This window comes from Penaeus monodon, chromosome 17, assembly GCF_015228065.2.
Source record: "Penaeus monodon isolate SGIC_2016 chromosome 17, NSTDA_Pmon_1, whole genome shotgun sequence".
Lineage (NCBI taxonomy): Eukaryota > Metazoa > Arthropoda > Malacostraca > Decapoda > Penaeidae > Penaeus > Penaeus monodon.
The window spans coordinates 43640343-43653881 of NC_051402.1; the positions used below are offsets into that span (position 1 = coordinate 43640343).

The following is a 13539-nucleotide window of genomic DNA, read 5'->3' on the forward strand; positions in this document are numbered from 1 at the left end:
TAGTTTTAAGACAGGTGTCATTACATATTTAAGAGAAGGTTTCGGTAATTTTTCAAAATAACTGCAAAACTTGCGATTTCGGTATCAATGTATTTCTCTCGTCCTCTAGTACATTTATATAAAACCCCTCGAAGCAGGGGAGGCCATGAAAGGTATTAAGAGAATTGTTGGGTAAACTATCAGTATTATAACATAATGAAGATTATATCTCTATAATGCTAAATGCAGGGGCTGTCTACCCCTGCAGCCCCTCCCCCCATACTGCCCTCAACCCCCACCTAGGAATATGAAGAATCCTCCACATGTTCATGGCAGGATAGAGCGTAAGACCCACATGCAAGGTGGACACAGCAATGTGTATGGATGCCACTGAGCTTGGAGGGTGATTCTTTCATGTTCTCCAGCCATACATATGTGGTGGATTCTTTGTCATCCAGGGGTTGTGGCATGACTCCCCTCCCCCAGTGTGTTGCATTATACATTTCAGTAACTTATTCAATGTGTATTATAGTTACTGAAGTTACATATATGCTGTATTCAATTCATACTGTACCCTGCAGTTTCCCTGGTACTGTTCATGCCTTCCCTGCTATTGGAGCCGAGTTTGTCACTAATTTTGATATATTTTTGGTTAATAGAGAGAGAGGGGAATCCATCCATACTAAAATCATTGCAGTCAGTTGTATGAAGGTATTCTGAAAAATTACTATAGTTGCAAGTTGGTCATACTTTTGGCACAAGGTAAACAGTACATGGAAATGTCAGTGCAGTGGATTTAGGCCTTCTTCAGTAAATGTATACAAGACGCCAGCCTATTCTCCACAAACTTTGCCATGTATATTCTGGTAAGAGTGACCTGGGGTCCATACCAAAATCATTGCAGTCAGTTGTATGAAGGTATTCTGAAAAATTACTAAAGTTGCAAGTTGGTCATACTTTTGGTACAAGGTAAACAGTACATGGAAATGTCAGTGCAGTGGATTTAGGCCTTCTTCAGTAAATGTATACAAGACGCCAGCCTATTCTCCACAAACTTTGCCATGTATATTCTGGTAAGAGTGACCTGGAGTACTTCCATAGCAACTCATCATCAGAGAATGAACAAGTCCAGGCTACATCATGCAAAAATATGTGGTGGTTTGTTGGCCTTTGCTGGAGGTGTGTGGTAGCTGTTGTGATTGCTTTACTCCGTGCCGATTGTTTGAACTGAAGACTGTAGGCCTAGCATTATAGTTTGCAGCAAGTCATAAATGGATTTGGAGAGGGTACTTAATTTGGTTATAGATTCAAATTTATTGAATAGTGAGAGTGGTAAGTAACAGATCAACTCAAATAATGATCATACCCTGCATATCTTCAATATTCTGGCTAAGGCTAACAAATTTCCACTATGTCCATTCTAGCAGGATAGAGTTCCTTATTTGATGATAAATAGTTTGGTAGGTCTACGAACCATATAGATGGTTATGTTCATGATTTTATATATATATATATATATATATATATATATATATATATATATATAATTTTTTTTTTTTTTTTTAATGAATTAAATTTAATCTCCAATTTGAGATCATTTTGTAACAACAAAAATAATTCAATATACTGTTTCCCCTATACTATATGAAAGTGTCTTTAACATTCTGATACCAGTAAATTATTTTATATGATGAAAAATTATATGTGGTAGGAGAGACAATCGAACCAGACTCCAAAAAGCATTTGGGTATTTGAATTCACAGTAGAACACATTTGGTATAATAAAAGCAAAAAAAATCATTTGCCTTCTATTACCAAATTTGCTTGTTTCCCCCTCTTTTCCTTTCTTTTCTCCGTCTGTAAAGAATTGCTTGTATCAACGTTCAGTAAGGTGAAGTGAAGGGAATAGTGCCATGAAATCAGTTTTTCTTTTCTTAAGAATGTTAGGCAGAAAGGAGGTCTGTTTTATGCCCAGTATTAGAATATATTGACTATTTGCTAATGCCTGTCTGTTATATCTCTTATATATTTTTCTGTCTATCCATCAATTTAGCTTGCTTCATATATTTATCTCTATATCTAGTCTCTGTCTGTCCATCTATCCATCTGTTTAGCTTGCTTTATATATTTATCTCTATATCTAGCTGTCTCTTTCTGTCCATCTATCTATCTGTATATCTATTTCTTTTGTCATCCATTCATTAAAGTGTGCTTACATTACAGCCATAAAGGAAATTGTGGACCACTGGTATTATTGTGGATTTCAATGATACTGTTTGTGTTGTGGAAGGAATTTAAAGATGGTCTGAGTGATTAATATGTTTTCCTTCCCCCCCCCCCCCCCATAGGAGATGGTGGTCACAGATTCATTATACAGTCTCTATCTCCGTGCCCAGGAGAAGTACAATGAGGGCTGTAATGATTTCGAAGTAAGTATGGCTCATTCTGTTTTGTTATTATGATACTTATGAAGTGTTATGGACATTATGAAAGACAGTTAAACCAGAAATCAAAGTGTCATGGAGAGCTTGTTATTGGCAGGTGTAACATGTCATAAGTACTGATCATGACTTTGTAATCATGGATTTGTGATACTGTTATAGCTGTATTGGAGTTTTTAAAAGATTTAGTTGTTGTAATCTACAGTTGATGTGAGTTAATGTTTAAATGCCTCTTTATGCCTTACGTAACATTCTTGTTCCAGGAGCACTTTACATGGCTTGAGGAGGTTGTGTCAGCAGCTTGTGAAACATTTGCCACAAGTGATCCCTCTCTCTTGCCAAAAACACCGGGGGTAAGAAAGACCAAGAAAAGGGCACCTCAGCCAACGTTAACAGGTAAGTCTGTTCTACATATGCTTTTTTCCATAGTGTGTGTGTGTGTATGTATGTGTGTGTGTGCGTGGGTGGGAGGGTGTGTGCATGTATGCCGATGTTATTACTATCATTATTACTTATTATTATTATTATTATAATTATTCTATAAGTCTTACAGTATTTTATAATTTGTGATCAGAATTTCAAGTTAACAAATGTGTGTAGGTTCTCATGAAATGAATCAATAAATGTACCTCCTAAGGGAGGTGGAGAATCCATATCCATATCCTCTTAGGTTATGTGCCAGTGTGAACTATTAGCATATTTTAGTAAGTGATTATGGTTCCTCATGAGTACACTAACTCTCCTTCTCTCTTTCTCTTTGGAAAGATATTTCAGAATCTCCGCCATCAAAAAGGGTATCTACTGAAGATGCCAATAGTAAGGATAATGCCACAACTCCAGCAGAAGCTCCTGCTAGAAGGGGAAGGGCAGCTGCAAGGGTATGTTGAAAATGCAAGCATTTTAATTAGTTTTATGATTTGCACACTTGTCAATTTTTTTTCCATTTGTACAATAGTTGACACATTTTTTGTTGGTTGTAGTTGGTCATTAATGAGTTGAAAAATACTGTGGCTATGTGTCATGATTTCATGGTCTTCTGTCAGGGTTAGTGGACTATTGGGAAGTGAAAGCGTAAGTTCATAAAATGTTGAAATTTGTCTTGCAGGTGGCACAGTCAAAGACCAGGCAATTTGTACAGCAGTCGATCAAGTTGAAACTAAGACGTCCCTCGACACCAGAGGACCTCAGAAAGAATAAGGCCACACCCTCTTCAAATGAGCGTGCAAATTCAGCTGAAAAGAAGTGGAGGTATGTTGGATATCTTTCATGAGGGTCACATCTCATGGGAAGGCTTACAGGCTAAATGGTTCCTGATGTAACTCTCCATAAATGCAGTGAAATTTGTGTATATAGAATATGACTTATTATAGAAATGGTTGTTTACAGTTTCCCTCTCTTCTGTTAATGTACTTTTTTGTAATCTTCACAGTAGAATAGTATTTTAATAAAGCCTTTTTAATAGGTCTTTCTCATATCAGTGATTTGATGAGGATTTGTGATAGAATGCAAGAGCATTTCTCTGTGGTGTATTCAGATAATTCCATCTTATTTTATGACAGTTGATGTTAATGAAGTGGATTATCCATGTAATTAAGTATAATTGTTCAATTGTGGTTTCCTATGATGAGTGTTTAGGTTCTAAAACATTATAATATACAATAAGTCTTTATTGTAGATGGAGATAAAAAAAAACTAAAAATATAACATTATTTTTGTACAGCTCTCGGACACATGAAACACCAGAGGTCCCATCTATCCCAGTCAGGGCTGAACAGAAGAGCCAGGCCAAGGTGGAAGTTACACCTGTTACTGAATCCAAAGCAGATATTGCCAAAAGTGAGACACCACCATCTGATAGCCCGAAAGAGACCCATAAGCATAGTAGCTCCAAGAAAAGTGGTTCTGATGTTAGATTAAAATGGGAAGAAGGAGGCAAAGCTGAAGTGAACTTACAGTTGAATTTATCAGGAAGTGAAAGTGAAACAGAGAAGGATTTGAATGCACCAGAGTGCACACAGTATGACCTCAGGCTTGAGGATAGCGAGGAAAACAAAAGCGAGGAGGATAATAGACTAGACGACAAAAATGGTGATAAGCATGAGGATGTATTTGAGAGCATGGAAGTTGACATTACAGATGATAAACCATCTGTTCAGGATGTCCCTGATTGCATGGTATCCAGTGTTGTAACCACAAAAAGCAAAAATACAGCTGAAGAAGATTCAGCTACCACGTCCAAGGGTCATGCAGAGCCAGCTCCTGCTCCCAAGGCTCGTTCAACTCGCACAAAGCAGAAGGCATTGCAATTGCCATCAACATCTGAAGAAAGTGAAGGAAGCCTTACAACATCCAATTCAAATGTTCCCCAATACCCTGTACCAAAACCTCGTTCCACCCGAACCAAACAGAAGAAGGAGGTCCCGGTAGGTAGCAGTTCAGATGAAGCCAATGTCCAGATGCTGCCACCAAAGGAGATGCCGAAGCAGAGAACAACACGCACCAAAACTAGAGCCAGGGAGCCCATGGCATCAGAGAGCGACAAGGAAACTTTAGAAAACCATTCATCTACCGAGGAGGAGGTGCCTGTTCCCAGTCCAGTCAGCAAGAATAAGGGAGAATTGGCTAAACACATCATTCAGACTAAGCCAAAACAGACCGAAGATGAGAGGGAGGAGAAAGAATTAGCAGACTCTCCAAAGCCGAGGTCTACCAGAACAAAGAAGCGCCAGGCGAATGAGTCCCCACTTAAACAACAGAGCAGAACTACAAGGACAAAGCGCAGGAAGGTTGAGGAGGGTGAGAATGAAGTCCCAGCACCTGAGAATAAAAGTTTGGTACTCACACTGTCAGACTCTGAAGAAGAAGAGGTTCAGAATGCTACTTTTGTTAAGGGAGACCAGGCTCCAAAGGCCTCAAAACGTGATCACTCAGTGGAGTCCGTTTCTTCAGAGGCTTCAGTGAAATCTTCTGGCTCAACTGCTTCCTTCGCTTCAGCAAAGTCAACTAGCTCTGTTGTAAATGAGAAGCCAAATGCTCGTGCTCTTGGAGGGCAAGGCCAGAGGGTGACTCGCTCCAAGGTGAGGCAGCTGCCCAACATGTGTGCAAGCCCCAAGAATGCCACTGTCAAGAAAGGAGTGTCTCCTGCCAAGAGCAATCCTACTGGAACTCCAGGGAAGGCAAATTTCACCAGAGGGTGCTGCACTCCAAAGTCTGAAAGTGGAACACCAAAGGGTATGCGACTACAGCAGGTTGAGCCTCATGCCAGAAGTCCTGTGAAATACTCGCCTCGACCTTTTGCCAGGTACTGTAGGCTTTCTGGGTTTTTTCCTCAGTACATTCAGATATGAAGAAATTTGATTATCACTCCTTTTATTCTCTCTTTCCTCACTCTGTTTCCTCCTTCTGGATTTTATAACTTTGATATTTTTGCAGCAAAAAAACAGCAGCTTCTGTGCGAGACATGGCAACTGCTTACCAGAATTATGTTGGGGAAACCCTTAATGAAACAGAGGAGGTATGTTTGCATTGATAGTTTTTGTTGTGCTCTTATCAATCACCTCAGAAGTGACAAAAATAATGTGAATATGTTAATAACCTACATGTAGCATCAAGTATCAGATGCAATGTAACTATAAGTCTAACATAAGGCCTTTTTTTTTTCAGGTCGTAGCCACACCAGTGCGAGTGACTCGTCATTCTCATGGAAATGGCAGGGTAAGTTTTTTATCTATCTCAGTCTGGGGATTTTTAAGACAAAAAATATTGTTAAGAGGTACATAAGGTATTTTTCTGGGATTTATACCTAAGATGACAAATTTTTAGCCATGAAATAACTCTTGACACTTTATTATGAATACGGTTAGACAGAAGTAAAAAGCAGTAGAAACTCCTCTTTTGTGTGCTATGGCCTGTTAAACTGTTGTCAGTTGTATACAAAATGTATCATGTATAAATATGGAGGACAATTGAAAAAAAAATTCTCTCCTCTCTGTTTATTAGACATGATATTTGATTTAGAAGTATTTTTACTCAAAAACTACCCATTACATGCCAAAGAAACTTATACAAGAGCATAATAAGTAGAGTCTTAACCCGTTGCTGCTGGATGGCATGGGTTAATCCTTACTGGCTCTTGATTATTGTCTGTGGTACTGCTGAGTTTCTCAAGTCATTCTGAAAAGAAGTACCAAGAAGGGACAGCATAGTAGGGGAGAGTCACAGTGCTAGTTCTCATCCCTGAACATATTATGCCAACAGCGAGAGAGTGCTACCAAAAGTGCTGCTCGTAAGAGCCTCAAGCGTGCCAAAGAAATAGTGAGGGCGGCTGATCTAAGAAAGAAAAAAATCCAAGAGGATGATGAGGTGTGACATTACTAAAGGGATAGTGACTAACAAAGGGATGTAGCAAGTTGTGGTGCATAGATGGAAAGAAAGACAGCAAAACCTATTATATGTGATAGAGACTTGTAGTAGTATCATAGTAGGGGTCTGTTATGTAGGTATGTCCTGGAAGTATATGAATTTCTTTTGAGAGGTAGTTAATGCCCCCCCCCCCCCAAAAAAAAAAAAAAAAAAAAAAAAAAAAAAAAAATATATATATATAATAATAAATAAAATAAAATAAAATAAAAATAAAAATAATAAAATAAAAATAAAAGATAATGATAAAAATTTAAATGATCATACTAATAAATATATAAATAAATAAAAAATAAATGTTTATGCTATAATACATACCATATACTACACATCAGGTTATTTAGAATCGGTGTATAACCTGTAACACAGGTCTTGTTGAGGGTTTAATGCTGTGAGGGGATTGCATGAATACAATATACAAAGATCAGTTTGGTGTCAAGTAGTTTTATTGTATTTAATGCCTAAAATAGTGTCATGTGAGTCTCTTAGGACTGGATGTAGATTAATGCAAAAAGAAAATTAATCATAGGAAACGGATCTGTCACAGACCTTTTTTTTTTTTTCTATCAGTAGTATTTAGTTAGTGTGGGTGCAAGACCTCGATTTTTAGCAGTTCGTCATAAAATTGTCAAAACTAACCAGAGTTTAGATATAATTAGATAACCTTACTGAATTAATTATATATGTTTATTTTGCATCAATTTGTATAATTTATCCCAGTACTTCATCATCATCTTTTCTTCTGCTGTTCTTCTTCTCTTCTTCTGTTTCTTCTTCTACCTCTAATTCTTCTATTCTTCTTTCTCTACTTCTAATTCTAATTCTCCTAATGTTTCTACTTCTGATTCTACTTCTACTTTTACTTCTACTTTCTCTACTTCTACTTTTATTACTTCTTCTATTTCTTCTTCTTCTTCTTCTTCTTCTTTATCTGTATATAGCTTTATCATTGATGCATTTCCTTTTTTAGATTCATTCTAGATTCTTCACATGGTCCATTTGGTACTGGAGTTTGCACTAGTTTTCACTACTTTTACTTCTTTCATTTATGAGCATCACTAAGAAAGCATCCTTTGCCCCCAGACGCCAGACTCCAGAGGGCCAAGAATAAACCCCGCCCGGACGCCCTCACCACACTGCCCTCCTGAGAAGGTGAGTTTTTTTCTTTTCTTTTCTTTTCTTCATTTTTCTTACCTTATCTTGTGTTACTGCAGATGCAAGAATGAATTTATTTTATGAGTTGTGTTCTTTTACCCCACCACAACTGGATTGCCATAAACACAAAATTGAATAAGTGCCATACTGTCTTTGACTAATCCTTTAATCTCTCTTGTATTGCTATAGATATGAAAAGCATATGTAAGAATATGGGAAAGTGTTTTTCTAAGGGTTGGGGGGGCAGTGAGCTTGGGTGTCACATTTTGTAAAGCCACTGCTTATTTCTTTGCTGAGTTACTAATAGAGTATTTTGCTACTCCCATTTTTTTCCATGACAGGTTATCAAATTTTGTTTGTGATTATTGATTTGCTTTAGTGTTTTCTTTGCTCTATTTTTTATTCATTGATATCTTTCCACCCTTTGGCAGGTTATCCGACCCAAAACAGGAAGTGTATACAGTGGCAACTCGAATTATGGAAGCTCGGGCAGAGTAACCCCCAAAACATTCTCTAGAATTAGGCCTGTGCTAGCTTCATCAAATGAATATGCAAAGGTTCAGAAGGTAAGGTTATTTCCAGTGCTAGAAATGAACCTTCTAGTTGCTTTTAATTACTTTTCTGACATCTCTTTCAATTTATGTGAGATAACTCTTGCACTTGATTTCCTGTTTTCATGCTTGCCATCACAAATACAGTGACTAAACCATCACACTATTATTAATGATGCACTTATCATCCTTACCACCACATGGCACCATATCTGACCTCCTTTGCCCCATTGCAGAAGGTGTGGACCCCGACCGAGGGCAACCGCACGAGGGCCATCATGACCTCAGGCACGCCAAATGAGGCCAAGCGCATCAAGAACATCGCCAGCGTGTCAACCTTCATCAAGGTGGCGCCCTCCAAGCCATCACGCGAGGAGATGGAAGAGAAGAAGCAGATGGAACTTTTGAGGAAGAGAGAGAGGGAGGAGGAATCCAGGAGAAAGAAGGAGGAGCTCTTGAAATCCAAGGCCGAGGACCAGAAGAGGTGCGTTGCGGCTCCTTCTCCTATTGTTGTCATTATCGTTTTATAGTTGTTGTTGGTCTTTCGTTGTCTTTAGTTGATGAGGGTGGTGTGTGTGTGTGTGTTTTTTTTTTTTTTTCTCATTATTATTAGAGTTAGTATTAGTATCATTATCATTATTATTATTATAATATTTGTTATTATTCTTGTTATTTATTTGTACTTTTTTCTTTCATTAGTAATTTGTTGATAATAATAATTAATAATTATTATTCTTGTTTTTGTTGCCATTATTATTATTATTATTGTTGTTGTTGTTGTTGTTATTGCCATCATCAGTCATAATTATTATTATTAGTAGTAGTAGAAGTAGTAGTTGTATCATCACCATTTTTTATTATTACTTAACTTGTAGATAGGAAAAAAGTCCATTACTACATAAAGAAATGTTCAAGACATGCGATGGTGGCAAAGTATTTATTGTTGGTTCCTGCCTTGTCAACAGACGTAATGAAGAGAGAATGCGCCGTGTACAGGAAGCAAGAGAGGAGAAGGAGAGAAAGGCCGTTGAAGCCAAGGAGCAGCAAGAACGTGACAGGAAGCTGCGAGAAGAGAGGTTGAAGGAGGAGCAGCAGCGCAAGAAGCAGCAGCTCCTGGCCAAGAGACGTGCTGAAGAGGAGGCCAGGAACCGCAAAATAAGAGAGCAGGTAGGCATGAAATGTGTTTCCGCAGATCTTTTGATTCAGGGCGGTTTATTCCTTAACCCTTTCAGGCTTGGCAAGAGGGTTCATTAGATCCTGTATTCAGTATTTTGGTAATAGGGGTGAATTTGGTTGAGAATGGAGTGTGGCATTGAGGTCCTACTCTGATATGGATGTTGTGTGATAACTGGCAGCTAATATCCCTTGATGCAGCATGATAACAGTACTTAAAAATTAAGCTTATTGGCCTGGTGGATCTGAGAAGACCAACCACTCAAAGGGATACCAGTCCTCCCACTGTTTACTCAGAGATAGACTGTTTTTTATTTATGATTTGACTTATATGTATGCTGTCTTATAATACCAGATTAGGGGGGTGACAGAAATTGGCTAACAGATTTGTAATCTCAAATTTCAGCAGGAGGAGGAGGAGAGAAGGCGTCAGCAAGAGGAAGAGAGGAGAATAGAAGAAGAGAGGAAATTGGAGGAGACAAGGAAAGCTGAAGAAGAGAGACGTGTTTATCTTGCTGAGCAGAAGCGTTTACAAGAAGAAGAGAAGAAGAGGTTAGTTTAGATATCTGTGTTGGGTGGTGCTTTGCATGCAGAATAGTTTAAGATTCTGATACTTACTGGTAATTACATCCAGTTGAATTTCGACCTGAAATTTCCAGAGTATGTGTTATTACAGTGTCAAATAACTAATCAATTGTTTTGTTTCCTTAGACGAATTGCTGAAGCAGAACGTATTCTTAGGGAACGCAAGGAGATGGAGAATCTCAGGTTGCGTGAAGCAGAGAGAATTGCTCAATTGAAAATGGCTGCTGCTGTTAAAAAGGTATATGAACATTTTGTTATAATTTTGTGAATGCAATATGACCTTTGAGATGTTGCACATTTATTTGTTTAACCCAACCACTACAGATTTATGTTCTGTCCCCTGTAGGTTTTTGTGAATTTTGTTACATACAGATGGCTCCACATGTCAAACAGTAGGCCCTAGTGACTGATGCTGATTTCTCCATTCCTTGAATTGGCAGAAAAATGTGTTTTTCTTTTTAATATAATTGATATCAATACTGTTGTTATTGTTATTGATTTTATGAATTGTTATTAAAATTTTGGTAACTTTTAAGACAATGAAATAATAGAAGAGACCCTTTCCAAAAGGTAAACAGGTGATATTGGTAGCATTAATAACTGACTCCTTGGTGATTAAGCACTTGTAGTAGAGCCATCTATGTGTAAATAGAATAAATAAACTTGTATTACAGTGGGCATGGCATGTATTCTTGCCATCTGTATAGATTGGGTTAAACCATTAACCATTATCATTTGGTGTAATAGGAGATGGAAGGATGGAGGATGACAAAGAGTGAGTGATTTGAATGAAACAGAATGCTAAGAAGAGTAAGATCTTTTCAGTATGTCACATTAACATATTAAACCTTTTTTTTAGGCTGGACTGAATGACACTTACAATGCCAATGACAACAAAGAAAACAGCAGCAACCTCAACAGCACTTTTACGAAGACTAGTGGCCAAACCCAGGCAAGCAGTCAAGGGAATTCTGGGCGTTCAAATAGCTATGACATGACTCCTGAGAGGCAGAAACCAAAGAAGCTTGCTAATGCCAACAACTATGACATTGGTGACATTAAGAGTGATGACTCCACGGATGATGAGTCGGCTCCTAAGAAGAGGATTCCACCATGGGCGCAAGGTATGTTCTTAGACGACAATTTGCATGAGGAAAATTTTACATGGGTTAATTGCATGGGCTATAGGTTTTGATACATGAATGTTAGTTCCAACTCACCTTTTGATGGGAATGATAATTTCATCAAAGCTTTTAATGAAACAAACATTGGATCCAGGTGCATCACTGCCTGCAGGTGGCCAAAAATCTTGGCATTAGGCTTAATTGAGTGTGTGACTTGTAAGCCCAGGCCACACAAATGCTTGTGTATGGTGTCAAGATGCCTTGCAATATGTTGTCTCTTTATGGATATGTATTTTTTGCTTTTTTTTTACTTTCTCCAGTGTCTATTTGTTTTTAAATGCATTATCAGATTTTCTGTTTCCTTAATTTTTTTTTAAAGATTTTTTCTTTCTGTAATTTTCATACTGTTGTTGACAATTGGATGATGATAGTTCTGCCACCAATATTAACAACAATGTCAGATAAAAAAGAATATTTCTGAAAATCAAGAAGGATAAACAGATGATTGGACTAATAACTGACTCCTTGGTGACTAAGCACTTATAGGGCCAACTATGTTTATACACAATTAATAAACTATACTCAATGGGCATGACTTGAACCTACATTTCATCATTGGTGCAGTGGGTTAAGAGTAAATATAACCCTTTAGCCCAATAACTGATCTACCTCATTTGCTGGACATTTGTTACATATAGTTTTAGCTGTAGATAGTTGGTTATCAGACTTCCAAATTTCTTAATTGTGCAGCTCACAGGATACTACCCTTTAAATACACAAACATACTCATAGACTCACTTATCCATTATCCTATTTCTCCTTCCACACTTCCTAATAATTGTCATAGTCAGGATAGGAATAGCACCTGAAATTCAACTTTGGCATTTCTCCTTCCAGGATCTCAGCTGAAGCTGTCTCTCATCAACCAGGAGTACAACCCACCAGCAATGGATGGCATATTCCCCCCAGAGGAGCTTCTCACCATGCCTGATCTCAGCCAAATCTTTTCCATCCAGCGCAGGAGATTCTTCAAGCGCACATCCTCAGCCATTTGGAATACCCCACCGTCAAAGCTGTTTGAATCATATTGATTTATTTAAATATTTTTATTGATTAGATGTAGGGTTTTCATCATAGTGTCTACTTTCCATTTTCTCTGTCTGTGAATGTTTGATGTGAATGCGAATGAAGGCTTAGATATCCTGATTTTATTTTTATTTACATCTGATTAAATGGTGTATAGCATGTATGAATATTATTATTGACAAGTGTTTATATGTATTTTCTTTAGAGGAAATAGCTGGAGTCACACTCTTTTTACTCATTTTAGGATATTTGAAATTCATATTACCAATTGCCAGTCGGTAATTAATTCATATTAAAGACTTTGTTTTTTTTTTTTCTTCCAAATAACTTGTGTGTCCTCTCTTCTCCTGACTTTCACAGGTTTCATACTTTTAAGCAAAGGGAAATGTTTGCCCATTGTTGTGTTATGTAAAGGAGAAAAGAGGGAAAGACAACATCACTTCAAGACCTGTCATTACCTGTAAATATGTATTTCCTATAGGGACTTGATCACAGTACGACTGTCATCTTGAGTTTGTGCTCTGACCATGATCTGAATGAGAATAAGAAACTTTAAAAAAGAGGGATGAATGAAATAATATTGTTGATCTTCTCTGTGCTGTATTGAAATAAGTTGCATACTCCTGTCTTTCTCTTTCTCCCCCTTTCTGTCTGTATTGGAATAAGTTACATACTCTTATCTTTCTTGTCCTTCTTTCTTTCCCTTTCCCTCTTTATCTCCCTCTCCTTTTCCCTTTTCATCATCTTCCTCTTAGTATTTATCATGGCAAAAATCATCATCATCACCTTTTCATCATTTAGAGACATGACCATTACATGTCTGTTTTTTTCACTTAATGGTAGTTTTACAAGAAATAGGTGTTCTATTTAGAGCTTTACCATTATCATTATTTTTACTTTGATTTATTAAAGTGAATTTTGAAGTTATCCAGTCTCAGCAAAAGGAATTTTTGTATTCTAATAAATAGTATCACCTTCACATGAAAGTGTGTAGTTGCCTGTGTAAATAAAAGATAAATAGGTGTT

General features: G+C 37.4%; 1 protein-coding gene across 3 annotated transcripts in view; it reads left to right on the forward strand.

Annotated features, from left to right (window-relative positions):
- The window catches only part of LOC119583782 (inner centromere protein-like), a 14336-nt gene extending 797 nt beyond the window's left edge, over positions 1 to 13539 (forward strand). For 2 of the 3 annotated variants that reach the window (XM_037932467.1, XM_037932468.1), the window contains exons 2-17: positions 2328 to 2408; positions 2684 to 2816; positions 3186 to 3298; positions 3526 to 3668; positions 4141 to 5721; positions 5853 to 5934; positions 6084 to 6134; positions 6678 to 6782; positions 7923 to 7991; positions 8426 to 8560; positions 8782 to 9029; positions 9511 to 9712; positions 10125 to 10270; positions 10430 to 10541; positions 11163 to 11427; positions 12325 to 13539. In XM_037932467.1, coding sequence (XP_037788395.1) covers positions 2331 to 2408; positions 2684 to 2816; positions 3186 to 3298; positions 3526 to 3668; positions 4141 to 5721; positions 5853 to 5934; positions 6084 to 6134; positions 6678 to 6782; positions 7923 to 7991; positions 8426 to 8560; positions 8782 to 9029; positions 9511 to 9712; positions 10125 to 10270; positions 10430 to 10541; positions 11163 to 11427; positions 12325 to 12518 — 3657 coding nt within the window. In that variant the 5' untranslated portion in view covers positions 2328 to 2330 and the 3' untranslated portion in view covers positions 12519 to 13539. The remainder of the gene's footprint in view (positions 1 to 2327; positions 2409 to 2683; positions 2817 to 3185; positions 3299 to 3525; positions 3669 to 4140; positions 5722 to 5852; positions 5935 to 6083; positions 6135 to 6677; positions 6783 to 7922; positions 7992 to 8425; positions 8561 to 8781; positions 9030 to 9510; positions 9713 to 10124; positions 10271 to 10429; positions 10542 to 11162; positions 11428 to 12324) is intronic. The other variant, XM_037932469.1, reaches the window with a different exon arrangement.